Genomic DNA, 27,803 nt, shown 5'->3' on the forward strand with positions numbered 1-27,803 from the left:
ATTAGAATATTACAGAAGACAAGGTATTACCTCCAATAACACACTTTCTGGTGGTTATTTTCAGGTTATGGACAACCAGAAAATATTGGTGCTGGTTACCAAAAGACCATATCTTCAGGAGCTGCACCTTACCCTGCAGTGCTGTCAGATGTTCCAGTCCATCCACCACCAAATCAGCTAGAAAATATGCTACTTGATTACATGAAAGATGCTTACGTAAAAGATGGCGATGATGAAGAAGGAAATTACTATCAGTATGGAATGGATACTGATGCTAAACGCTCACTTTTCAGAGAGAGAGAAAATGATGACAGTCTTCAAGATGTAGAATATCATCAAGTCTTACCTACGTACTATGACAGTGAAAATAAGCAAGAAAATGTTTTACTACCTTCATTATTTCGAGAAAGATTTCTTACTCGGCCAGAAATTGACCAGGTTGTTGAACTGGAGAATATGAGACGCTATGCAGCAAAAGCCATAGAAAAGCAACTAGAAACTGATGAGGAAGAAAAACTGGAGAACAAAAGGAATAATGATGAAGAGGAGGAATATCTTTCACTCCTTCGTAATCTATGGGAAAAGTATAAAGAAACAAAACCTCAGCTTCTAGATTTCGATGATCTTACACAAAATGATATTCAGGAAATACTGTCTTCTTTAAGGAATGATAGGTCCAGTTTGCATAAAAGACAATATGGTTATGGCTCAGGATTTGATATTTTTAATAATGCAGGACTTATGGGTCAGTGGGGAACTGGTTCAAACAATTTTGCTAAGCGAAATAAGCAACGTGTTGAAGGTCCTGGCCAACAGGGAGCAAACTTCTTATACTCCCTAAAGTTTGTGGCTCCAGAGGTAAACCGTGAAGCAGTTGAAACTCTCAAAGATAATGAAGGTATTGAGCTACCTGACGAGCGAGATGAAGATGTATTGCGTTTAGCATCAGGATTTGCAAGAAATAACCCTGAAGACTTGATGCAAATATATGGCAGACCAGCTACTATGGATGAAATTTACAGTCCAAATCCGGAAACGTATCAAACATTATCTTTAGAAACACCAGATATTGGTTCCAGAGCAACTTCTACAAAACACTTTTCTTCTCTTGCAAGGGATGTCAATGAATACCAGCAACTTTCACCTCCTAACTATATGGTAATTCCAGAAAGGACTTCAAATAAGAGATTCATCTATGAAGCTAAAAGGAAACGTTATCCTGTAACAAAACGCAGCTCAAACTTTTATGCAAGTCCACCTATGCTCCATCACAAGTCATTCAACTCTGAAGGAATTAAGGACACTAATAAGAAGAAAAGTTCTCCTATAACAGGTGTTACAGACCCAAAGGTCGCCCAGGAACTAAATCAAATATTCTCATCATCTGCTACTCATGATGATTCACCTAAGGCTAGTGAAAAGAAAGTAGATTCAGGAACTAATTCAAAGGTGACAACATCTAAAGATCCAAACCACGAGACAACCACAACTCATTCAGTCACAACAGTGAGTGTGCAAGAAAATACCCAAAACAATGACACAGAAACAGGTACCAAAGCTGCCCATAACAGAACATCAGGACCTAGAGAAGAGGGTAATCATAAATCACATGCCCATGGAACATCTTTACATATGGAAAAAGAAACTGCAGAACCAATAACAATGAGTAAGATCCAAACACCTTTGGAAATTAAGAAAAAATCCATTGATTGGTCAGATTATTTTGGCATTGACAGAAGACGTAAGAAAACTGCACCTGAGACTGTAGAGACAAAAGATGGCGATGGCAACATGATTGATGATAATTGGTTACTAAATCAATATTACAGAACTCTTGCAATGGTTTCGAATCCCTTAAAGAAACGAATGGCATCACATGGTCATGCAAACTCTCCTAATAACAATGACAATAAAAGAGATACTGGGAAGCAACAAGCTTACAGTACAGACATATTTTCAAGAAGTTCTCAAAGAGAAGCTACCAAGAAGAGTTTGAATACAAAAGAAGATACAAGTATTGACGACATGGATACAAAACTTCGAAATATGGAAGACCTCATTGTAAATGAAGCAGTAAAGTACACAGGTTCACATGAGGGAACCCAAGATCCTAAGGAAATTCAGGAAATGAAAGATAAAATTATGTCCCGATTGGCCGCAGCATATAGTCTAGAGAAAATGAGATTGGCATTAGCTGAATTTAAATCAAGCCTGCAGGCACAGATGATGTCAAAATATAATCCCGCAAATCTAAAATCTTCCTTATCTAATGATAATACTCAGGAAGAGAGTAAAATGAAGCGAGTGGCTGTGAAAAAGGAAAAAGCTGAAGATGACAAACATAATGACGATGGTGATAAGAAGAAAAAGAGAAATGGTATTAAAAACGACGCTGAGGAAGAAACATCAGGTGAATTTTTGGATGGACCAGTTGATGTGGAGCCAATGTCAGAAGGCTATATGGGAAGATCTTCCGACGATTATGGTAAGTACACTTGTCTTTCCTGGTATCTAAAGCCCAGATTTTCAAACACTGTAAAATTATAAAACATGGTTGCATTCATGCAGTATCATATCATTTAATATGCACAATGAAATATCAAAACAATAAAAACATGCCATGTCAGAATTCAATACTATATTTATTTCTATTATCTTCTGAAATTGGCTGAAAGCAAGGGGAAACTACAAATGTAATTTTTCCCGAGGGCATTCAGCTTTACTATATGGTTAAATGATGAAGGCATCCTCTTGGGGTACAACATTCTGGAGCTAAAATAGTCCCCCATTTGGATCTCCGGGCGGGGACTACTCAAGAGGACGTCGTTATCAGGAGAAAGAAAATTGGAGTTCTACGGATCAGAGCGTGGAATGTCAGATCCCTTAATGGGACAGGTAGGTTAGTAAATTTAAAAAGGGAAATTAATAGGTTAAAGTTAGATATAGTGGGAATTAGCGAAGTTTGGTAGCAGAAGGAACAAGACTTTTGGTCAGACGAATACAGGGTTATAAATACAAAGTCAAATAGGGGTAATGCAGGAGTAGGTTTAATAATGAATAAAAAAATAGGAGTGCGAATAAGCTACTACAAACAGCATAATGAATGCATTATTGTGGCCAAGATAGACAAGAAGCCCACGCCTGCTACAGCAGTACAAGTTTATATGCCAACTAGCTCTGCAGATGACGAAGAAATTGAAGAAATGTATGATGAAATCAAAGAAATTATTCAGATAGTGAAGGGAGACGAAAATTTAATAGTCATGGGTGACTGGAATTTGGTAGTAGGACAGGGAGAGAAGGAAACATAGTAGGTGAATATGGATTGGGGCTAAGAAATGAAAGAGGAAGCCGCCTGGTAGAATTTTGCACAGAGCACAATTTAATCATAGCTAACACTTGGATCAAGAATCATGAAAGAAGGCTGTATACATGGAAGAAGCCTGGAGATACTGACAGGTTTGAGATAGATTATATAATGGTAAGACAGAGATTTAGGAACCAGGTTTTAAACTGTAAGACATTTCCAGGGGCAGATGTTGACTCTGACCACAATCAGTTGGTTATGAACTGTAGATTAAAAGTGAAGAAATTGCAAAAAGGTGGGAATTTACGGAGATGGAACCTGGATAAACTGACTAAACCAGAGGTTGTACAGAGTTTCAGGGAGAGCATTAGGGAACAATTGACAGGAATGGGGGAAAGAAATACAGTAGAAGAAGAATGGGTAGCTTTTGGGGGATGAAGTAGTGAAGGCAACAGAGGATCAAGTAGGTAAAAAGACAAGGGCTAGTAGAAATCCTTGGGTAACAGAAGAAATATTGAAATTAATTGATGAAAGGAGACAATATAAAAATGCAGTAAATGAAGCAGGCGAAAAAGAATACAAACGTATCAAAAATGAGATCGACAGGAAGTGCAAAATGACTAAGCAGGGATAACTAGAGGACAAATGTAAGGATGTAGAGGCTTATCTCACTAGGGGTAAGATAGATACAGCCGACAGGAAAATTAAAGAGACCTTTGGAGAAAAGAGAACCACTTGTATGCATATCAAGAGCTCAGATGGAAACCTAGTTCGAAGCAAAGAAGGGAAAGCAGAAAGGTGGAAGGAGTATATAGAGGGTCTATACAAGGGCGATATACTTGAGAACAATATTATGGAAATGGAAGAGGATGTAGATGAAGATGACATTGGAGATATGATACTGCGTGAAGAGTTTGACAGAGCACTGAAAGACCTGAGTCGAAACAAGGCCCCAGGAGTAGACAACATTCCATTAGAACTACTGACAGCCTTGGGAGAGCCAGTCCTGACAAAACTCTACCATCTGGTGAGCAAGATGTATGAGAAAGGCGAAATACCCTCAGACTTCAAGAAGAATATAATAATTCCAATCCCAAAGAAAGCAGGTGTTGACAGATGTGAAAATTACCAAACAATCAGTTTAATAAGCCACAGCTGCAAAATACTAATGCGAATCCTTTATAGACAAATGGAAAAACTAATAGAAGCTGATCTGGGGGAAGATCGGTTTGGATTCCGTAGAAATATTGGAACATGTGAGGCAATACTGACCCTACGACTTATCTTAGAAGCTAGATTAAGGAAAGGCAAACCTACGTTTCTAGCATTTGTAGACTTAGAGAAAGCTTTTGACAATGTCAAGTGGAATACTCTCTTTCAATTTCTGAAGGTGGCTGGGGTAAAATACTGGGAGTGAAAGGCTATTTACAATTTTTACAGAAACCAGATGGAAGTTATAAGAATTGAGGGGCATGAAAGGGAAGCAGTGGTTGGGAAGGGAGTGAGAGAGGGTTGTAACCTATCCCCAATGTTATTCAATCTGTATATTGAGCAAGTAGTGAAGGAAACAAAAGTTCGGAGTAGGTATTAAAATCCATGGAGAAGAAATAAAAGCTTTGAGGTTTGCCGATGACATTGTAATTCTATCAGAGACAGCAAAGAACTTGGAAGAGCAATTGAACGGAATGGATAGTGTCTTGAAAGGAGGATATAAGATGAACATCAACAAAAGCAAAACGAGGATAATGGAATGTAGTCGAATTAAGTCGGGTGATGCTGAGGGAATTAGATTAGGAAACGAGACACTTAAAGTAGTAAAGGAGTTCTGCTGTTTGGGGGGCGAAATAACTAATGATGGTCGAAGTAGAGAGGATATAAGATGTAGACTGGCAATGGCATGGATAGCGTTTCTGAAGAAAAGATATTTGTTAACAGTGAGTGTAGATTTAAGTGTCAGGAAGTCATTTCTGAAAGTATCTGTGCAGAGTGTAGCCATATATGGAAGTGAAACATGGATGATAAATAATTTGGACAAGAAGAGAATAGAAGCTTTGGAAATGTGGTGCTACAGAAGAATGTTGAAGATTAGATGGGTAGATCATATAACTAATGAGGAGGTATTGAATAGAATTGGGGAGAAGAGGAGTTTGAGGCACAACTTGACTAGAAGAAGGGATCGGTTGGTAGGACATGTCCTGATTCATCAAGGGATCACCTATTTAGTATTGGAGGGCAATGTGAAGGGTAAAAATCGTAGAGGGAGACCAAGAGATGAATACACTAAGCAGATTGAAAAGGATGTAGGTTGCAGTAGGTAGCGGGAGATGAAGAAGCTTGCACAGGATAGAGTAGCATGGAGAGCTGCATCAAACCAGTCTCTGGACTGAAGACCACAACAACAACAACAACATCTTCTGAAATAGTAAGTAACAAGTAATTTCTCCAAAGGTTCTTCACTTAAGCTCACGTATTTGTAAGAACACTTTTGTACACAGAAAATGTAATTTATATGTTTCAAGAAGTGGAAGGTGCATACTTAAGTGGAGAAACTTCCGAAAAAATCAGAAAAAGCTGTGAGTCTTATATATTGTCTCCACAAAATATTTTTTTGTCAACTTTATAAACTCATAATCAGGATTTGATCGGATAACTTGGTTCTCATTATCTTTTACTGCAACATCTACTTCTCCATAGGATGATTTCAAAGACTTTTCAACCTTTTCAACAGTTTCAGAGAGTCCATCAGTTACCTGTGACCTGCAACTTCATTACTGCCGCAGAAAATGGGTCAAATTTGAGTTGATGTAAATCAGGTCTTGTTTCTATCTGTTCTCTTGAATGACACCTCCGTGCCTTTAATAAGCATCCAAAATCTCTACAACTCAAAACAAAACAAAAAAGAAAAAAGAAAGAAAAGAATTAGGATACCTAAGATTTTTCAATATAATGCAGCAAGTAGATTTTATCCTCAATAAATTATGGTGTCCTATCGACTACATCAAAAGTATCACAGTAAAAGATGGCAGCATATATCCAGGTATCCCAAATGGTTAAAATAGGTTGTGGTGACTAAGCTAAATCTGCCAGTATACCTATCACCAAATGAGGCAACAAGGACAAATGCTTTCAAGAATACCTTCGAGTGGAAAAAAGTCAGCATATGGCCAAATTAATACTATCAGAATTATTACCAAGCCTTTGTATTTCATGCATATATTTATCTTATTTGTGAAGGATATCAGCATATTTACATTGTTATATTCCAGACGTCAGCGACTGTTTCAGTTACATGATGTGGTACATGTGTTAAATAAGTAATTTGGTTTAGGTTCAGATAAATATTTTTATTGTTTTCTGGCCTTTATGCCACGCTAGGCAGCATCATTTAGTAACGATACAGACCCATTTTACACTCTACAGAAGTATAGTGGTTGACCGAACTATGAAGTTTGCAGATTTTAATGAAAAATCGTGAAATTACTGTAGACTTGTTCAGTACTTTTGGTGAAACTCATAAGAAAACAACACCAATAAAAGGTGATATTATGTAATTTATTGCAATATATACACAGAGACAAGAACATTGATATAACAAGCTTTGTATATGTCCACATTCATGCAGTTATATTGATGAAATCTTTGAAATATGGATTTCCTCCCCAAGTGGCCAGAACATGCAGATATGCATGTAACATGCATTTGCATGGAACTATGGGCTCTACTTAGCTATAACGTAATTAGCAGAAGGGGATCACTCCCATAATTGCCTAAATGGCATATGAGAAAAGTTAGAGAAGTATTTGATTCTTATGATAAGAAAAAAGATGTTACATTTGACATTAAAAAAGTACACACACACAAACACAAACACAACCACACACACACACACACACACACACACACACACACACACATGTACACACATCCTTGGCATTCATTTATCATCCACTGCTGGATATATGCCTCCTCCAGACTTTTCCATTCATTACAATCTTCAACGTTTTTCATCCAAATTTTTACTGTGTTTCTTTGTGTTGTCGATTCATCTTTCATTACGTCATTCCTCAAGTTTTTTGTTATCATGATGACTACAGTACAGAGTCATCTTAGTCCATTTCCTATAAATTAGTCTCCTCATACGACCACCAGATCTCTAGTTCAGTTTTGTAACAGTCAGCATCATGTATTCAGTTCCTGCATAAAATTGTTTATCTATCTATCAATTCTCATTATTCCCTGCATGCATATTTTTTCATTTCTCACCATCTGCCCTTTTAAAATTCATGTTCCACTTCTCTAAAAAAGTATTGGCAATATATAAAAATTATAGACTTTCAATTTATGAATTATTTGTAGTTTACAGTTGAATTCAGTTACTGTACCCAAATGAACTTCAAACCATTTTCTCCCTCCAGTTTATTTATTTAACTGTTCATCCACTTTTTGTTTTAATTTGTGCTAAGTATACAATTTGGTCAACTATTTCTAAAAATTCATCATTATTATTGGTATTATTGTAATGGAGTGACAGGAGAGTGGAAAGACTGATTGATTATGTAGGTTAGTGTTAACAAAATTTGTTAAGAACATAATTGCAGGGCAAAGAATATAACAGTGAGGAGAAAGACTGCATCCATGCCTTATATCCTTTTTGATCTGAATACTTCACTCTTGGTCTTCCAATCTTATTCTCCCTTCATACCTATTACTTGTCTTTCCCTACTATTTGCTCCTATTTTTCTGAGAATTTCCAACACCTTACACTGTTTTACATTGTCAAGCATTTTTTTCTACGTCAACAAATCCTATCAGTGTGTTTTTATTTTACACTCAGCCTTGCTCCCATTATGAAGCACATTTTCAGAACCGCCCCTTTGCTGACATTACCTTTCCTAAGGCCAAACTGATCGTCATCTAACTGATGCTCAGTTTTCTTTCCCATTCTTCTGTGTATTATTTTTGTCATCAGCTTGAATGCATTTGCTATTAGTTGTTGGTAGTCTCGTACTTATCTGCCTTTGCTATCTTCTAAATTGTGTGGATGATATTTTTCTGAAAGCATGATGGTATGTCACCAGTCTCACAGATTCTACAAACCAGTTTCAGTAGACATTTGGTTGTCATGTCTCCCAATGATTTTAGAAATTTAGCCTAGAATGTTATCTATCCCTTCTGCCTTACTTGGTCTCAAGTTTTCCAAAGCTCCTTTAAATTCTGACTAAATTAGTGGATCCTCTATTTCTTGCATATTGACAATAATTTCTTCTATCACATTCCCAGACAAGTACTCCCCATAATCATTCCTAAGGGATATTTATTGCTATTTTTCCCTGAACTTCTCTCTTTCGATGACCAAATGAAATATTTCTCCTGTTACCCAAATTTTCTTCACAGCTACCTTCCTACATCTGCCTGGCCAGCGTCTGTAATTGCCCTTTTTAGAGATGTTTACTCCTCTTCAACTGGATTGCCTACTGTGGTATATCTTATCACAGTATCCACATCCATAAAGAGCTTCAAATGTTTCCTGTCACTCCTCAGTACTTTAAAATCGTACTTCTTTCCACAAGGATCCTTGCAGACGATTCTCTTAAACTTAAGTTTACTCATCACCACTAAATTATGTTCTGAGAGTTTACCAGCACTTGGGTATGCATTACAACCTAAGATCTTTGTCTGACCATGATGTAATCCAGTGTCTCCAGGTCCTTGCCAAATATACCTCCTTCTCTTATAATTATTGAACAGAGTATTTGCTACTAAAATCTGAAATTTATTGCAGAACTCAATTAGACTTTCTCCTTCCTCATTTCTACTGCCAAGATCATGATCTTCCATAAGCCTTTCTTCTACTCTTTCTCCTACAACTGCATTCCAATTCCCCATGATTATTAGATATTGATATTCCTTTACATACTGAATTCCCTGATCAATATGGTAAAGACTTCCTCTGTCTCTTCATCTCCTAATTGCAATGTCGGCCTGTATACAGAACCATTGTTGTCAGTCTTGGTTTGCTGTTGATTCTGATGAGAACAAGTCTATCACTGAACCGTTCAAAGCAGCTTACTCTCTATCCTATTTTCTTGTTTAAAATGAATCTTATCCACAATACGCCAGTTTCTGCTGCAGTAGATATTACTCTGTATTTGTCTGACCATAAATCCTTTCCATTTCACTTCACTGACCTCCACTATATCTGGACTGAGCCTTTGCATATTCCTTCTTCAGATTTTCTGGCTTTCTTAGCACGTTCAGACTTGTAATTTTCCAGCTCTGGCTTGTAGAATGTTACCACCCCCCCCCCGCCCCCCCCCCCCCCATTTGTTATTCAGTCTTTTTCTTTTGGTTCCTTCCCTCTTGGGAGTTCCCTACTGAAGCTCTGAATGGGGGACTAATCCAGAATCTTTTGCTACTGCAGAAATTGTCATGATGCTTTTCCAGTAACAGGCCACATATCTTGTGCATTTGTATTAAGTGTATTTAATACAATGGTTTTCATTGCCTTTTGCATCCTCATGCCATTGATCATTACTGATTATTCTTCCATTTAGGGGCACTTTATCTCTCCAAGGGCAAAAGAATGCTTTTAACTGCTGCTACTCCAACACATTTGACAAGGCCATTGGCACAATGAGGGCAATTTCTTATGCCTGAACACTTTGTATCATAATATTCAGAAGTGTCACATACATATCCAAAACACTCAGTTCAGCATATTTTGCACTGAGAATAATTTCTATAGTTTGCAGTGCACAGTGTACAAGATTAGTGTATATGGCTTATTTCGATTCTATTATATCCTATGGAGTAACATTCTGGGGTGCAACCAAATGTCCCTTGAGAGAGGTTTTTAAATTACAGATAAGGGCCATTAGAATTATTGCACACAGCTCTCCGCAAACACACTGCAAACCTTTTTTCATGCAGCTAAACATACTCAGAGTACCATCTTTGTACATATTAAAAAGCATACTGCATGTTGTGGTTGGCAGGAGAGCCAACGCCGTGTTACTAGAGGAAGCCGAAAGGCACGCGTTTTAGCTCACGCAGGCTGGCGTGAGGTCTGGAACAGGACAAGGAAATTAGAATTTAGAAAAAACAGACATAGCTGGTGGAATACTTAACTTTAATCCATTAATGGTGAACGTCGCTCGGGACGGTACATTATACACTGTATCTATAGTAACTGGTAATGGCGCCTTGCTAGGTCGTAGCAAATGACGTAATTGAAGGCTATGCTAACTATCGTCTCGGCAAATGAGAGCATATTTTGTCAGTGAACCATTGCTAGCAAAGTTGGTTGTACAACTGGGGCGAGTGATAGGAAGTCTCTCTAGACCTGCCGTGTGGCGGCACTCGGTCTGCAATCACTGATAGTGGCGACACGCGGGTCCGACGTATTCTAACGGACCGCGGCCAATTTAAAGGCTACTACCTAGCAAGTGTGGTGTCTGGCGGTGACACCACATTCCTCCCCTGCAAATCGGCGTACAGTTGTGGCATAAGGCTTCTGCCCGCCATGGGGAGGACTCCATGTTGACGTATGCGACGAGGTGGGGAGCCTAACAACAGGTGAGGCTGTGCCACCCGCACCCTGCCATTCGGACCACGTGGAGCTAGGAAACGCCTGAAAATCTGCTCCAGGGTGCATGCCAACATGCGGTGTATGTGCCCGCAGAGAGACAGGAGGGGCCGAAGGGTCAACCTCCATCGGGCCGGGGTACCCGAGGGCGAAGACGACATATGGTCCGGAGCGGGCAAGAGTTCCATGTCGGAGGACAACTGGTCATGGGAAGCGATCGGCGGCGCGTGACCCAGGGAGGCGCCCGGTGGTTGCAGTGATGCGTCCACTGTGGGTGTTGCTGGCGGGAGAACAGGTGGCGGTGGTGGCAGCGGCGCGTCGCCATGGGGCAAAATGGAAGGCAGCGTTGGTAACACCTGGGGCCGAGGCGAGCCAGTAGATGGGTCCCCAGGGCGCTGACTGGACGGCACCGTCACTGAAAATGGATGGGGAGCGGCAGATCCCGTGCGACGACAGAGGCGTAGCTGATTGAGATGCCAACGCACCTCACCAGAGGCTCCCAAAACCAGATACATAGCGCGGACGAGTCAGTGAAGAATGCGCCCTTCGAGCCAACGCCGTGAACATCAATAGTGACGGTAGTAGACAATGCCGCCTGGGTCAAAAGCAGGTGTCTGCCGCTGCACAGGGACCTGATGTGGCAGCTGTAGCAAAGACATCAAGGTTCGATGAGGGCGACCGTGGAGCAACTCAGCCGGCGAGTGACCATCTCGGGGCTGAGAGTGATATGAGGACAAAAAGAGCAATAACACTCCTCCCGAGAATGCGACTCTTTCAACTTCAACATCTGTGACTTGAAAGTCCTGACCAATCGTTCAGCGGCACTGTTTGACTGTGGCGAAAACGGCGCAGACGTCAGATATTGAATACCATTGGCCTTTCAGAATGACTGAATTCTGCAGACATGAATTGTGGGCCATTGTCGGAAACAATATTCTGTGGAAGACCTTCGATGCAAAAGATAGCAGATAACACCTGGATGGTGCCAAATGACGTCGTGGAAGACATCCGGACAACAAAAGGAAAATTACTGAATGAATCTACCACAACCAACCATCGAGCATTCCAGAATGGACCAGCAAAATCGATGTGTAAGCGTTGCCAAGGGGAAGTGGCTTTTGGCCATGCAAAGAATTTCTGCGGTGGTGCTGATTGTTGTTTGGCACACACCATGCAAGAAGAGCACATATTCGTAATCGCAGCATTGATTCCGAACCAAGTACAGTGCTGACGAGCAAGTTGTTTCGTTCTCACTATACCCCAATGTCCTTGGTGGAGAAGCTGTAAGACAGAGACCTGTAACGAACGTGGGACCAAGACCCTGGACTGATCATTATCAGAACACAACAGCAAAACATCACGTCGTACAAAAAGTCTCTCCTGGTGAGCAAAAAATCGGCGAACGAAAGGGTCCCCAATCCGTGACTTTGACACGGGCCATTGCGTAGCAACAAAACGCAGAACGGTAGCAAGGACAGGGTCGGCAGCTGTGGCTGTAGCTACACGACGAAAATCAATTGGAAATGATTCGACTACGTCATCGGTTTACGAATCAATGAACATACAAGCAAGTTCGGAGGAATCGAATGCTCTATCCTCAGCAACAGGCAAACGGGACAACGCATCAGCGTTTCCGTGCTTAGCAGTGGACAAGATATCGTAGCGGTACTACAAGAGGAAAATAGACCAGCGAATGAATTTCTGCGCTGTACGTGGAGGTACAGGCTTGGTCGGATGAAAAAGCGATCTCAAAGGTTTGTGGTCTGTGATGATGGTAAAGTGACGACCATACAAGAAATCATGAAACTTTGTAACACCAAATACGAGAGCCAATGCTTCTTTCTCGATCTGTGAATAATTTCGTTGCGCAGACGAGAGCAATTTGGACGCAAAGGCAATAGGGCGATCGTGCGATCCATCTTTGTGCGCAAGCGCAGCACCGATCCCAAAATCCGATGCATCCACCATCAACAAAAGGGGCTTCTGGGGATCGAATGGCGTAAGGCAAGTATTGGAAAGCAACGCCGATTTCAACTGGCGAAAGGTGCGTTCGCATAACATCGTCCAGACGAATGGAACACCTTTATGGCGTAAGCGATGAAGCGGAGCTGAAATGGAAGAGGCATGTGGCACATATCTGTGATAATAGTTAATTTTTCCCAGCACACTCTGTAGCTGCTTCAAATTCTACGGCGAAGGCAAGTCTTGTATGGCACGGAGGTGCTCGGGACTGGGATGTATGCCTTGGGCATTGAGTACATGTCTCAGGTAGGGCAAGTCACGAGCAAAAAACACACATTTGTCCTTCCGCAAGCAAAGACCATTTTGTCGCAAGACCTGAAATAATGTTCTGAGATTGGCTAAATGTTCTTCTTCCGTCTTTCCGGAGATCACAATATCGTCCAGATAGTTTGCTGCAGTAGGGACTGACGCACAAACAGTTTGTAGATATTGCTGAAACAATGCAGGGGCGGATGCACACCCGAATGGCAGTCGTTAGAATCGATACAAACCAAGATGCGTGTTAACCACCAAAACGCGCTGGGATTCTTCATCCACCGGTATCTGCAAGTACGCATCTGCTAGGGCCAACTTCGAAAAATATTTACCCGGGCACAGTTTGTCAAATAGATCTTCTGGGCGGGGTAAAGGAAAAGTTGCAGTCACTAGTTGTGGATTCACTATTGCCTTGAAGTCCACACAAAGTCACAATTTTCTGAAAGGCTTTGGCAAAATTACTAAGGGTGATGACCAGAGAGAAGCCTGCACACGTTCAATTACACCTTGTGACTCCAAATCGTGTAATATTTTTGTGACCTCATGACGCAATGCATGGGGAACATTGCGCGCTCTGAAAAATTTCGGTTGCGCGTTTACTTTCAGTTCCAAATGTACTGTATAGTTCTTAGTGCAACCGAGGCCCAGTGCAAAAATGTCTGAAAATTCTTCACATAGACGAGAAACACTGTCGGAAGGCACAGTCTGGTTCACTGATAGGACCTGATTTACGATAGACAAATTAAACAACTGAAATAAATCGAAACCAAACAAGTTCACTGCAGAAGAAGAACGAAGGACGTAAAATGACACAAATTTTGTTTGTCCCTTGTATGTTGCAAGAAGGCTGCACTGTCCTAACACAGGGATCTCTCGACCTGAATAGCTAGTTAACTTAACAGTTGCGGCACGCAACGGAGGTGTGCACAGCAGTTTGTAAGTGTCTTGATTGATCAGTGAAACTGCAGCCCCGGTATCGAGCTGGAATGGTATCACTTTGCCGTTAATGACCAAGTCCACAAGAAGTTTATTGTCCTGCTGATGACAAGAGCGACTGTCTTGTGCAACGTGAACTGACACTGGTACAAAATCACTTGCGAGTTGACGGGAGTTCCGGTGATGTCGACGCACACTATTTGTGGGATGAACACAGTCGCTGTTAGAGAGAGTGGCACTGGGCGGAGTGGAATGAACTATATGAATTTCCATGGGTGAAGTTTCGCGAGCCTGAGTATCCTTGGTTCGATTCTGATTCCAGCGCGAAGCAAAGGGCCTGGAATGATTTTGAGTTTCCAATCTGAGCTTTTTCTGGCAAACACTTTGAACGTGTCCTTTTTTATTACAGTAAAAGCAAATAGCTTGGCGTGATGGGCAATTCTCACACGAATGTCTAGTAGCACACCACGGCATGATTTTAGCACTGCATTTGCTAGCCGGCGTGGTACACATGGCTGAGAGCCTGGCGGCAGCAGTGCGGCCGGGTGCGAGAGCTGTTTACTGTTCCGTGCAGCTCGCCCGGCGGGCCGGATAACCTGACACATGGGTGGCGAAGTTTCAAATGAGTCCTGAGCAAAGTCAAGTGTGTCCTGCCGATCCAATATGTCCATCACTTGTTGAAGGGAGGGATTGACTAGTTTCAAAATCTGTTCCCTTATACGAACATCAGAAACATTCTGTGCAATTGCATCACGTACCATAGTATCTGAATAAGGGAGTCCACTCCTGATTAGTCTGACCTGCCGTACGTTTTGTACGAAAGAAGGTATACCATTTGGCAACTACATTGACTGATTCTTTGAAATATACATCTAATGCAGACAAAATTTCTTCGTAGGACAGAGTTGCTACGTTGTGTCGGGGAAATAATTTGACTATCACACGGTACGTTTGTACGCTGACCAAAGACAACAAAAATGGCTGCCGCTTGTTACCTTGAATTCTGTAGGCGGCGAGATGGAATCCAAATTGGCGTGACCACTCCGTCCAGCTTTCCAGTGCAGCATCAAAAGGATGAAAAGTTGGTGCAACTGCGTGTTGTGGCTGCATTAGCGATGGAGCGGCGGCTGCCGCGTCATTTTGCATTGCATGTTGACCCTGGACGAGCTGTCCAAGGGCATCCAGTAAGGCCTGTGTCTGCTGATTCTGTAAATGATAAAATTCGGACAGTACATCTGGAGGTGGTGGCGAAGCCATTACATAAGTAAATCAGGGCAGGATAGTTAAGAACACGGTATTGCCTCGTCGCCAATGTTGTGGATTGGAAGGAGAGCCAACACCGTGTTACTAGAGGAAGCCAAAAGGCACGTGTTTTAGCTCACGCAGGCTGGCGTGAGGTCTGGAACAGGACAAGGAAATTAGAATTTAGAAAAAACAGACATAGCTGGTGGAATACTTAACTTTATTCCATTAATGGTGAACGTTGCTCGGAACGATACAATATTCACTGTATCAATAGTAACTGTAATGGCGCCTTGCTAGGTCGTAGCAAATGACGTAGCTGAAGGCTATGCTAACTATCGCCTCGGCAAATGAGAGCATATTTTGTCAGTGAACCATTGCTAGCAAAGTTGGTTGTACAACTGGGGCGAGTGCTAGGAAGTCTCTCTAGACCTGCCGTGTGGGGGTGCTCGGTCTGCAATCACTGATAGTGGTGACACGCGGGTCTGACGTATACTAACAGACCGCGGGCGATTTAAAGGCTACCACCTAGCAAGTGTGGTGTCTGGCGGTGACACCACACTGCATACAAAAACACAGTTGAGTAGTTTACATGTAAATTCAGATCTTCGTGACTACAATACACATATCTGTATTAACCTGCATGTATAAAGAACAAGAAAATCAAAAAACATGTGAGCCACTATGGAATAAAGCTTTATCATGCCTTGCCACTCTGCATCAGGGGAAGAGAAGATGAAGGAAAATTTTGACTTTGTAATTGTTCCTTGTGAATTTATATGCCAAATCATAGTGAATATCAATAAAAATGTAAAACATTACAGTACAAATTGCCATTTCATAACTATAGAACAAGAACAAGTCACTGTCTTCACCTAGACAGGAAAAATAGGTATAAGACTCAAAATAGCTTCTTTTATGAAGGTGTAAAAATGTGTAATAAACTGCTGCAGAAAATAAAAGAAACAGATAACGTGCACTGCTTTAGGAAAAATCTTAAATTGTGTTTGCAGAAACACTGTTTTTACACTATAAGCAAATTCTTTAGTAAAAATTATTGTAAATAACTTCTGTCTCACATGAAGTATATGTAATGTCTTGATAAAGAACAAAAATGATTGTAAATAACTTATATCTCACAATGTTTAACTACATGTTGTAGTGATTTGAGAATTTTGGCATAAATTCTAGAACCACTCGGCCTAATTTTCAGAATTTGACAGAAAGGTTGGAATTGAATATTGAAGACAAATGTAATAGTGTTGAATCAGAACTTAATGAAAAGTTAGGATCATTTGAAAATATGTTTAATGTTAAATTTAATGCTGTAAAGAAAGGGTTGAGTACTTTGAAAGCGAGTTTTATCTTGTAGTCATATAAGCAGGATAATTTTATGCCAATAATTCAGTCACAAATTACAAGGGTTAATACACAAGTAGACAATGTGGAAAGGAACTTCAAAGTGAAATTAATGAACATTGGTATCATAAATATAAATAGTTTGGAGGAACAGGGTGAAGAAATTATGGATTGTAAAGTTACCGAGAGAGTAACATTCGGAAACTTATCTCCTATTCTATCTTCTGAACTTAATGATACCAGGAAAGGTAAAGATGACCTATGGAAAGAATTCAAGCTTATCCAGGTTAAAGTAGACAAAAGGGTAACTTCACCTAAGGTGGTATTAACTAGTGAAGTGATGACTACTTTGCAGTGGGGAGACTTTCATAAGAAGTTTAAAGAGAAGTACTGGTCTACCAGAGGTCAAGGAAAGTTAATATCAGATCCATGTTACCTGGGCGGAATCATCTACCCCCCTCCCAGGGATGTTAACATTCTAAGTTGATGGGCAGAGTGACGACTGCAGGATCCTGAGTTGTTTTCAGTGTTTCTTCCAAAATAGTTTTCCCACAGCAAATTCCTTTAAAATCTTAAACTATTCTGTCATCTATTGCTAACATCTTAAACTATCCTATAATCACAGTGCTTAGAAAATTGGATATTACTACAAGATAAAGAAAATTTAAGAAAATCACAGAATAAGAAAGAAAAAGGTATCGACATAAAATAAAATGAAGAGAATACTGTATTTATGGATAATATAATATGAGGTGACCAATGAAACAACTGTGACACCAGAGTGCATAAATTTTCTATTTTGTATAGAGTATTTTATACCTTTTATGGGATGTGATGTAAATGGGAGGGTTTGTATAGGTTTTGAAAGGGGTGGATATTGTAAATAAAAGCATGGTTTACAAGAGCAAATAAATCATGGCAACCACAAAACACACTTCACACCTTTGATACAATCCATGTAAACAATTGTGCCTGATTCTTCACCATTTGCCATGTCCATAGGGTTGCTAGATTTCTTTCAGGGACTCAAGGGTGCAGGTGAAAATGTCCATTCTGTAGGATCCGATTTAACAAAATACATCCTCTGACTTCTCACTCAAGTACCTGAGGGGTAGGGATCCTGGGGAAGGGGGGGGGGGGGGGGGGGGAAGGGTTTCCTGTCTTAGGGGCTATCTTCATCTCTTCTTAGATCTTAGCAACCATATCTATTTAATTTTTTTTTTCCTTTCTTACTTTTCATTTGAGGACCTATCTATTTTTTCCCTCTTTCCATTTGCTGAAGTCATTCCTTGTTTCCATGGTTTCTAATAATCTAAATCTTATATTTAGATAAGAAGGCTGAAGAATCAGACTTTAAAAACACACATCCACATACACACAAAAATACATTTAGACACAAGTAAAGCAGTAATGAGCAGGAGACAGACATCGAACAGATGTGACCAATGAAAGAAAAAGAAACAGGAGTGGCATTAATCATGATGATCATTAGGAAATGTCAGTTTAATAAATACTCTGACAAATTGTAGGATAGTGGGTTGGGTTGGGTTGTTTTGGGGAAGGAGACCAGACAGTGAGGTCATCGGTCTCATCGGATTAAGGAAGGATGGGGAAGAAAGTTGGCAATGCCCTTTCAAAGGAACCATCCCGGCATTTGCTTGGAGAGATTTTAGGGAAATCACGGAAAACCTAAATCAGGATGGTCGGACGCGGTATTGAATCATCATCCTCCTGAATGCGAGTCCAGTGTCTAACCACTGCGCCACCTCACTCAGTAGGATAGTGGGACTTCAATTGTATATATAGACATAGTATCTAGTAAGAGTATAGAAGTTGAGATGTAGAGGAGGACCCTAGGGAGTGAATGATGCAGTAAAAAGTGAATACAAAGTGTAGAATAGATTTTTATTTTTACCAGAGAATACTTAATTATAGTATACATAGGAATGTATAGTAAGGGAATCAACCATGACGCCTACTCAGAAAGGATAAGGGGGGCATACCTGGCATTTGTGAAGTGTATAGAGCAGGCATACCTACGTGGAGATAGGATGCCTATGGCATATAAAATAGGGATTTTTTATGAAGGGGCTTACCTACCAGAATGGAAAGAGAAAGTGTTCTCATAAGGTTGACCCACAAGCAAGGTATAGCTTCGTATCCTAGGAGAAGGGGACAGTATAATGACAACAAAAGTCACAAATTGTATAGGGATTATTCTGGAAAGTTTGAATTATATGCACAACTAGCATTATTATGTTTCATGTAAGTTTATGAGTGTCAAAAGGAACACTTCCATTTTTCCCAGAGTTCCTCCAAACTACAAAAAATAGTAAAAATAGTATATACTAAGGGAAAGTAGTACAAAAAATGAGAATGGAAAGTAGATTACTCGTGTATCACAAACATTGGAGTTTACAATTGGAAGTGCATATATAAAAACAAAGATTCTGTAACTTACCAAATGAAAGTGTTGGTACGTTGATAGAAACAATAACAAACACAAACACACACACAAATTTCAAGCTTTTACAATGCATGGTTGCTTGATCAGGAAAGAGGGAAGGAGAGGGAAAGGCGAAAGGATGTGGGTTTTAAGGGAGAGGGTAAGGAGTCATTCCAATCCCGGGAGTGGAAAGACTTACCTGGGGGGAAAAAAGGGACAGGTATACACTCGCACACACAGACACACACACACACACACACACACACACACACACACACACACACACATATCCATCCGCACATAACAGACACAAGCTTGTTTCTGTTATGTGTGGATGGATGTGTGTGTGTGTGTGTGTGTGTGTGTGTGTGTGTGTGTGTGTGTGTGTGTGTGTGTGTGTATACCTGTCCCTTTTTCCCCCCAAGGTAAGTCTTCCCGCTCCCGGGATTGGAATGACTCCTTACCCTCTCCCTTAAAACCCACATCCTTTTGTCTTTCCCTCTCCTTCCCTCGTTCCTGATGAACCAACTGTGGGTTGTGAAAACTTGAAATTGGTGTGTGTGTTTGTTATTGTTTCTATCAATGTACTAACACTTTTCTTTGGTAAGTTACAGAGTCTTTGTTTTTAGATATATTTTTCCAACTTGGAATGTTTCCCTATATATATATAAGAATACACACAAACCTTAAATATTAGAACTGATTAGAACCTCAAGTGACTGCTAATATCTCAATATCAAAGTAAAGTAAGAACAGAATAAAGAAATGCTCATCAAAGGATTGTTCTAGAGAGAAAAAAAGGTTGTTGTCGAAGTGAAAGATGTATGTATAAACATGTATAAGAAAAGTCTATTGTTATGATATAAAATGTTGTTATGAGTGATGTTATTTACTAATGATTATGTATAAAATATTACGTGTCCAATCTGAGGGGGGGGGGGGGGGGGGGGGAGGGATACGCACTGATTCAAGAATTTTGGCATAAATTGTAGAACTATTCGGCCATCTATCATCTTGAACACAATATTTTAGATATAAGTGCAAGAAAGTAGAATCCTACCTACTGCCCATCATATGTCTTGTGTGTGTGAAGGTTTAAATTTAGTTGCAGGAAGAATGTAGATGCAGTGCTCAAACGGCACTGGCAAGTATCTTTCAGGCGATCCATGGAAGTAAAAAGTTAAAAATTACATCATCCTGGTAAAATTAAATAAAGTATGTTATGTACCTATATGATGAAAAATGGAGAATTAAATTTATACTTCTATAGTCAGAATATTCTGGATGTTGGTACTTACTGACAATGTGTGTGATTCATAAGGAAAGGAAGATTATTTGTCAACAAACTCTGGGCATTCCTAATAAACTATAACAAAATGGAATGAAGCTGCCGACTGACTGAGTTATGAAACTAGTACATATTAATGCAGTCTGCCTCTAACTCTTTGTCAACATCTGCATCTACATCTACATCTACATACATGTTCCAGAAGTCACCATACAGTGTGGGATGGAAGGCATGTCGTACCACTACTAGTTGTTTCCTTTCCTGTTCCACTCAGAAATACAGTGAGGGAAAAACGACTGTCAGTATACCCCTGTACAAGCCCTGATTTCTCATATCTTATGGTCATGGCCCTTACATGAAATGTTCATTAGAGGCAGTAGAAACGTTCTGCAATAAATTTCAAATGTCTCTAAATTTCCACAATAGAGTTCCTCTAAAAGAGTGTCATCTTCCATTCAGGGATTCCCATTTGAGTTTCCAAAGCATCTCTGTAATATTTGCATGTTGATTGAATCTGCCAATAACAAATCCAGCAGCCTACATCTGAATTGCCTTGATGTTTTCCCAAAACCTGATCTCGTGGGGATCACAAATAATCAAGTAGTTCTCAAGAATGAGTATCAGTAGCGTTTTCTGCAGATGGACCCTACTTCTTTCAATAAACTGAAGTTGACAGTTCAGCTTCCCTGCCACAATCCTTACCTGTTCATTCCATTTCATATCTCTTTGCAACGTTATGTCTAGATATTTAATCAAAATGACAGTGTCAAACAGCACACTACTAATGATATATTGAAACATTATGAGATCTTCTTTTCCCCTACTCATATTCATTGACATAATTTTTTCCACATTTAGAGCAAGTTTCCAATCATCACACTAATTAAAAATTTTGTCTAAGTCATTTTGTATCCTTCTGCAGTGACTCAATGATGACACTTCCTGTATGCCACAGTATCATGATCAAACAGTTGTAGATTGCTGTCCACCCTGTCCATCAGATCATTTATGTCCAGCATTTAGAAAATAACAATGGTCCTAATTTCCCTTGGGAACTCCTGATGATACCCTTGTCTCTGATGAACACTCACTGTCTAGGACAGCATGCTTGGTTCTATTACTTAAGAAGTCTTCAAATCACTTATATATCTGGGAACCTATTCCGTAAGGTTGTACCTTTTTTAAAAGTCTGCATCTGAGCTTGTGTCAAACACCTTTTAGGAACCTAGAAATATGGAACTTGTCTGTTGCCCTTTATCTGTAGCTAGCAGGATATCATGAGTGAAAAGGGTAAACTGAATTTCAGGTGAGCGATGCTTTCTGAATCTGTGCTAATCTGTGAGCAGAATCCTTTCTTTCACAAGAAAATATTCAAATTAAGAATATGTTCAAGAATTCTGGAGCAAACTGGTGTTATGGATATTGGTCTGTACTTTTGTGGATCTGTTCCTTCACCTTCTTATGTACAGGAGTCACCTACACGTTTTCCAGTGACTTGGGACTTTGAGCTAGGTGAGACATTCAAGGAAAATGCAAGTTGAGTAGGGGGCCAATGCCATAGAGTACTCTTTGTAAAACTGAACTTTGATTCCATCCTGACCTGGTAACTTATTTGTTTTCAACTCTTTCAGATGCATCTCCATTACAAGGATAACTGTTACTAAGTCCTCTGTATGGGAGTCTGTGTGATGGTCAAATGACAGTATATTTCTACACTCCTCCTGCATGAATGATTTCATAAATGTGAAGTTTAAAACTTCATATTTCTTGTTGCTCTCTTCTATTGCCACACCAAACTGGTTAATGAGTGACCAGATAGAAGCCATCAACCATTTAACAGTTTTACATACTGTAGGGCCAGAATTTTAGTTGTTGCACGCTTTGAGGAGGTCATGTGAAAAGAAGTGTGAATTGAGTTTTGCATCACCAGTGTTGTTGTAACCCATGCAACTACATAGAAAAACACTGAATTTTAATCAGCCAAAGGAATAAGTTGACTATAGAAGTTTATATAGCAAAAGGTTTTAACCTTACAGAAAATGAACAAAATTATAGAATGGAGCAGCAACTACCAGTTTCCACCATATGTGGGGATTTACAGATTCTGAGGTGGCTTTTGACAAATCTGTACTGACTGTTCTAAAGAGAGTAGGAAATCTATCAGTACTAGAGCTTACATTAGACTTCATCAGATTAGAGTTTCTTCAAAAATGGATGAGAAGCCTGGCTAGGTGATTCCACATTAGAACCATTCTCAGCAGCACCTCCATGAAACTGAAGTAGAATATATGTGATGAAACATATTGGAACCACCTTCATGTTGCCGTACTTTTTGCATTTAGTGTAGGAAATTTCAATAATGAACAGAAGAACATAATATAGCAAGATTGAATGTAAGCCTGAAAATATGTTAAATAATTTATTATCAGTACAGCAAAATCAAAACAATAGAAAATCAATAGAAGACAGTAATGAAGACGTATAAGAAGACTACCTTTTTGCATTAGGGCAGTTGAAGACAATGGATGGATGGTCTGTAAAGGAAAAAAAAAGAAATATGGTTGGGGTGTTCTTGTGAAAGTAAACAATATTTTAAATCAAAGAAATGGTAAATTTACCATTTGTGTGTATTAAGAGTTTTGTCTTATGGCAGTGGGACATAAACTTCCAGTAAAAAAAAATATATAAAATGAGAGTTTCTCAGTGACCAAAGGTGAGATGTATGTTTGGAATTATTAGCAAAGACAAGGAAACAGACAAACCAATCTGAGAACATACTGGAGTAGAAAACATGATTATGGTTGTAATGAAATTGAAATGGAGGTGAATGGGACATGTAGGCCAGTTGAATGGGTGATAGAGACAGCAAGGAACTTCATTGCTACCTTCCTGGAAATAGACCAAGATTATGATTTCAAGGACAGTGGATGAGTGACATTAGAGACACACAGTAGCAGAAACTATTGCTGAAGACCATATGCATGAAAGGTCTAGAGGAGGCCCATTTATCAAAAACTGTATCTTAAACAGCTAATGATGATTATAGTTATAAAGAAACTACAATTCAGAAATACCTGTTAACCACCTTGGTACACAGAGCATGAGTCTTACGCAACATGGAAAGTCTGCCAGCAATAACATGAAATCTTATGCAAGAACAGAACACAAATAAGACGCACTTTCCTGCTGAGTTAGAAGAAGGAAGAAAACAATCCAGAAGAAGAAACATCTCACTAACCCTCACACAGGAGGGCAAGAAGCATGACAGCTGGTTGCCTGGCCTCATCAGAATGTGTGTACCTGGCACATCTATTAATTCCAAATGCAAGGCTACCCACAGCTAAGGTTGCCAGGACTTTGGTGGAAAAATAAAATAAATAAATAAATAAATAAATTTAAAAAATCCCACACAATGATTAAAATCAAGAATATACTTGGGGTCAATCAAAGATCAGCTAGGGCTATGGGCACCTGCTGTCTACAACACTGGTTATGAGTGTGACAGGCAGTACATTGGTCAGACACAGCAATGCATCTCACAGTGTTGTTGCAAAGTACAGCATCATCAAATGATGCATGTTAGATTCCAAACTAAGGAAGGTGCTATGCCTTTCCTACAGGTTTCAGGATTTTGTCTTCAAGGAGGCTGTGGAAATAATAATGCTAGAGGATCTTCAGTTGCGACAGCAGTATGCAATTGGGTTCAGAATGTGGTGTTATCAAAATACATCATGAATGTTCAGATGTGAAAGTGGCAGACGCAGCAGTTAGAATAGACAGGCAGCACCAGCACTTGATGTCTGGACTCCATTCCACTATTCCCTCCCTCTCCCCCCTCCCCCCTCCCTCCTCCCCCTCCCACCCAAATCCCAATCACTTGCCACAACTGTGTTGCTGGAGCCAAGTGATTGACTCACCTTTGGGTCCGCAGCATAGGAGCCTGTGGTCCAGTGGCTGTAAAGGGATGAACTGAATCCAAGACTTCCACTTAAAATGATGGGCAAGAAATTTGTTTAAACATTGCAATAGCATAATGCCACACAACTCAGCTGATAACTTGAGAAGATTTCATCAATGAAATTCGCCAACAAAGCCTGAATCCCACACCATACATGTTTTTTATCAACTAACTTATCTGTACTGCACAGCATTTTATGTAATCATCATTACCATTACGCTGTCTGAACACATGAATGGGCTTACATAAACTGTCCACTTTGGGGACACCGAGTATCCAGTTGCTGAGTATACCATAAAGGAAGAACCAGTGAACTTGAGTGATTGTTATTTCACACAGGCTATTTGAATGCTCCTATGCAATACTAGTTTCCCTGAAGTCCAGAACTGGAAACCTGCCCTCCAACACATCCTCATATCCTGACATCCTCCTAGACTTAATGTCTGCTAATACATACTCCCCCTCTTTCTCTTTTGTTGCATTATATTATTATGTTTTTCATTTAATGCATTTCTTTTGTTTCCTTTATTGCTTTTGTTTTTTCATCTTTGTTCTATTTGTTCCCCCATTCTCGGTCTTCTGTCCTAATTCTTAATTGCATTACTCATTGTGCTTCCTCCTAATTTATTTTTACTTCTCAGTCTGTCATCAACATATTTGCAGAGAAGCTGGCACAGCAGTTTCTAATGTAATATCTCCAACCTCCCACTCTCTTTGTTGTACCCACTTCATCTTTGTCTGCCTTATCCTCACTACATATTGGTCCCTCTCATCCTGGTATCTGAGTAACTTGCCCTTCCTTTTAACCTTCCTCAGCCTATCTCTCTCTCAACCATGTGGAACTACCTAACAATTCTGAAACCTGTGATAATATCATCATTTTCACTTTTGTGTATGTCTGTAAGCAGTACTAAACTTTTTCCTTATAAATGGAGTATCAGACAGCTGTTCTGTCTCATAATTTATTAATTTCCTTGATTAAATTTTCCTTGACACATTTAACTGTTTTGTGTCTTTTTAAATTTTGTAACTCAGATGTCAATAATCTGCATGTGATGTGTGATTTGGATATACAGGGTCCTTGGCAATTTCTGTTACAAACTTCTAGGGCCTGTACAGAAGAGTGAGCACACAATATTTTCAGTAGGAACCCATGTCTGGAAATGTACCATTTCTGGTCTACAACTGTTTCAGTTCAGATATGTAAGGTGTCCATGTCAAATGAGGGAAAGAGAAAAGTTTCAAGAGTTGCTAGTCCTCATATACTATAGGGTAGTCAGGATGATGTACACTATGTCAGATGGTCACCTGGTGTCACTAAATGTCTGTTTTGCTGTGAAACCTATTCAATGTCTGTGCATCTTCAATACAGTAAATACGGTTTGATATATGTTTTCAGAATACATAGAAATGCTTCTTGTGTATTTCAAAGCTCAAGGTAACTGAAGAGCTGCTAGTCAGCTGTATCATAAACATTTTCTGCAATGTAGCATGTCATCACACAAACATTTGCCCATGTTATGTAGTGGCTCTGAGAAACAGGTAACTTCAGCATGAAGAGGCAGGACTGTGCTGCTCTATGGCAATGCTGCACATCCAAATTTGAAGCAGATGTACTGCATCATGTTGAAGAGGACCCATTGATGAGTAGTTGAACAATTCTGTGTGCAATGGGTATAAGTCACAGTATCGTCTAGGATGTTCTGTGTGACCAACAATTACATCTGTATCACTTGCAAAGGGTAGAGAGAGAGGAAGATCTCTGGCACAAGTTCTGGGTGCTGTACCAGAAATTGAAGAGATGCCAAATGGGATGGAGAATGTATATCAGAGCATGTTAAGTAGATACAATGTCTGTAACAATAGTGGTGGTTGCCACACCTAGCCACTGCTGTAATGTATCAGTACTGTTCTATACATACAGTATTCTGGATACTTTTTTGTTTTGGAATGATGTAAACATGTAATGTTTAAGTGTTAATACAAACAAATGTGCTTAAGTCATAAATTAATGTTTCATAGTGTTTCCTTTCGAATTGTTACCTAATAATCGTACTGTGTCACACCTAATTCAGTCCCTCAAGAACAAGCGGATGAGTTGAACATCTGAATTGAAACCATCACAGTACAGGAATGGTATGTTTCTGATCATGAGTTCATATTCAGAATATTATATACTCATTCCACACTCCTAGAAGTTTGTAATAGGAATTTCTGCACACCCTTTATACAGACTGTAGCTGTTTGTGCTTCTGCACGCTCATCTTGGCATGCACCAAATAATTTAGTATATAAAGAGATGTAATAGTCAGTATTTCAAGTTTTTTTTTAAAAAAAAATATGGTCTGAAGCATTCAAACTTCCTTGCTCCAGACATGCACTTGACTACTTTTTTATGCCACTTAAAAATACCTTTCACTGCCAAGGAATTGCCCTTTAACAGTAAACCATAGGTTAGATGATTGACAAAAATGCATAATAAGGGCTAAGCAGTAGCCTGTCACTTACAGTTGTTGTAATTTGCTTAGCAGGCAGGTGACTTGAACTAATTTTGTACACATGTAGTTGTGTGAATTCTTCATGTTAGCTTTCGATCAAGGTAAATACCAAAAAGTTTAGTTGATACACTACCATTGTCATTTATGAATAGATTGAAAAGAATATTTGCAATTTTAGAGACTTCAGGACAGAAGCTTATCTAACATCTCATATGATGCATAGAATGATTAATGTGTTATTAATAAATGTATTATTTTTTCTATCAGTTTTATAAGGTTTAACCATTGACAGTTCTGTGCCTTTATAATAGAAGAATATTTTAACAGAGTTCAATGTCTGACATAGTCAAAAGCATTACTAAAGTTCACAAGTGTGGTAATTACGAACAGTCTGGATTTAAATGAAAATAAAGTAAAAGAAACAATATTTTCACCTCTTCATAGCTGAGAAGACAGGTCTGCAACCATACTAAGAGTTGTTAAGAATGTTGTTCGTTGACAGATGACTATGGATTTGGAGGTGCATGTAGTGTTCTATTAATTTTGATAGGATTTCTATTAAGGAACTGTGGTAATGGCAACATGGTGGAAAATAGCCATTAGAAAAGATCCAATTTATGGTTGCACTATTAAGTCCTCAATTTTTAAGTTACAAAATTAGATAGACCATAAATGTCTTCTTGATTTGGATACATAGTTTTGAAATTTATTTTGTGATGTCATTTATTTTACCCTCTCTTCATTGATAGCAAAAAATTATATTTTCAAAATGTTGTAAGGCATTTTCAGTATATTTCATGTACTCAATTTTGTCGTATTTACAATTGAATTCCATTGCAGTGGTACTGTGCACGCCATCAGCCCTAATAAAATGATCATTAAATTTATTTAGTATTATATTAACAGT

At 39.4% G+C, this 27,803-nt stretch overlaps 1 protein-coding gene across 1 annotated transcript in view; it reads left to right on the forward strand.

Moving 5' to 3' along the window:
- Positions 1 to 27,803, forward strand: part of LOC124614905 — a 249,727-nt gene that overhangs the window by 206,972 nt on the left and 14,952 nt on the right. The window contains exon 3 of the mRNA XM_047142983.1: positions 65 to 2,485. Coding sequence (XP_046998939.1) covers positions 65 to 2,485 — 2,421 coding nt within the window. The remainder of the gene's footprint in view (positions 1 to 64; positions 2,486 to 27,803) is intronic.

The sequence above is a fragment of the Schistocerca americana genome, chromosome 1 (assembly GCF_021461395.2).
Source record: "Schistocerca americana isolate TAMUIC-IGC-003095 chromosome 1, iqSchAmer2.1, whole genome shotgun sequence".
Taxonomy (NCBI): Eukaryota; Metazoa; Arthropoda; class Insecta; order Orthoptera; family Acrididae; genus Schistocerca; species Schistocerca americana.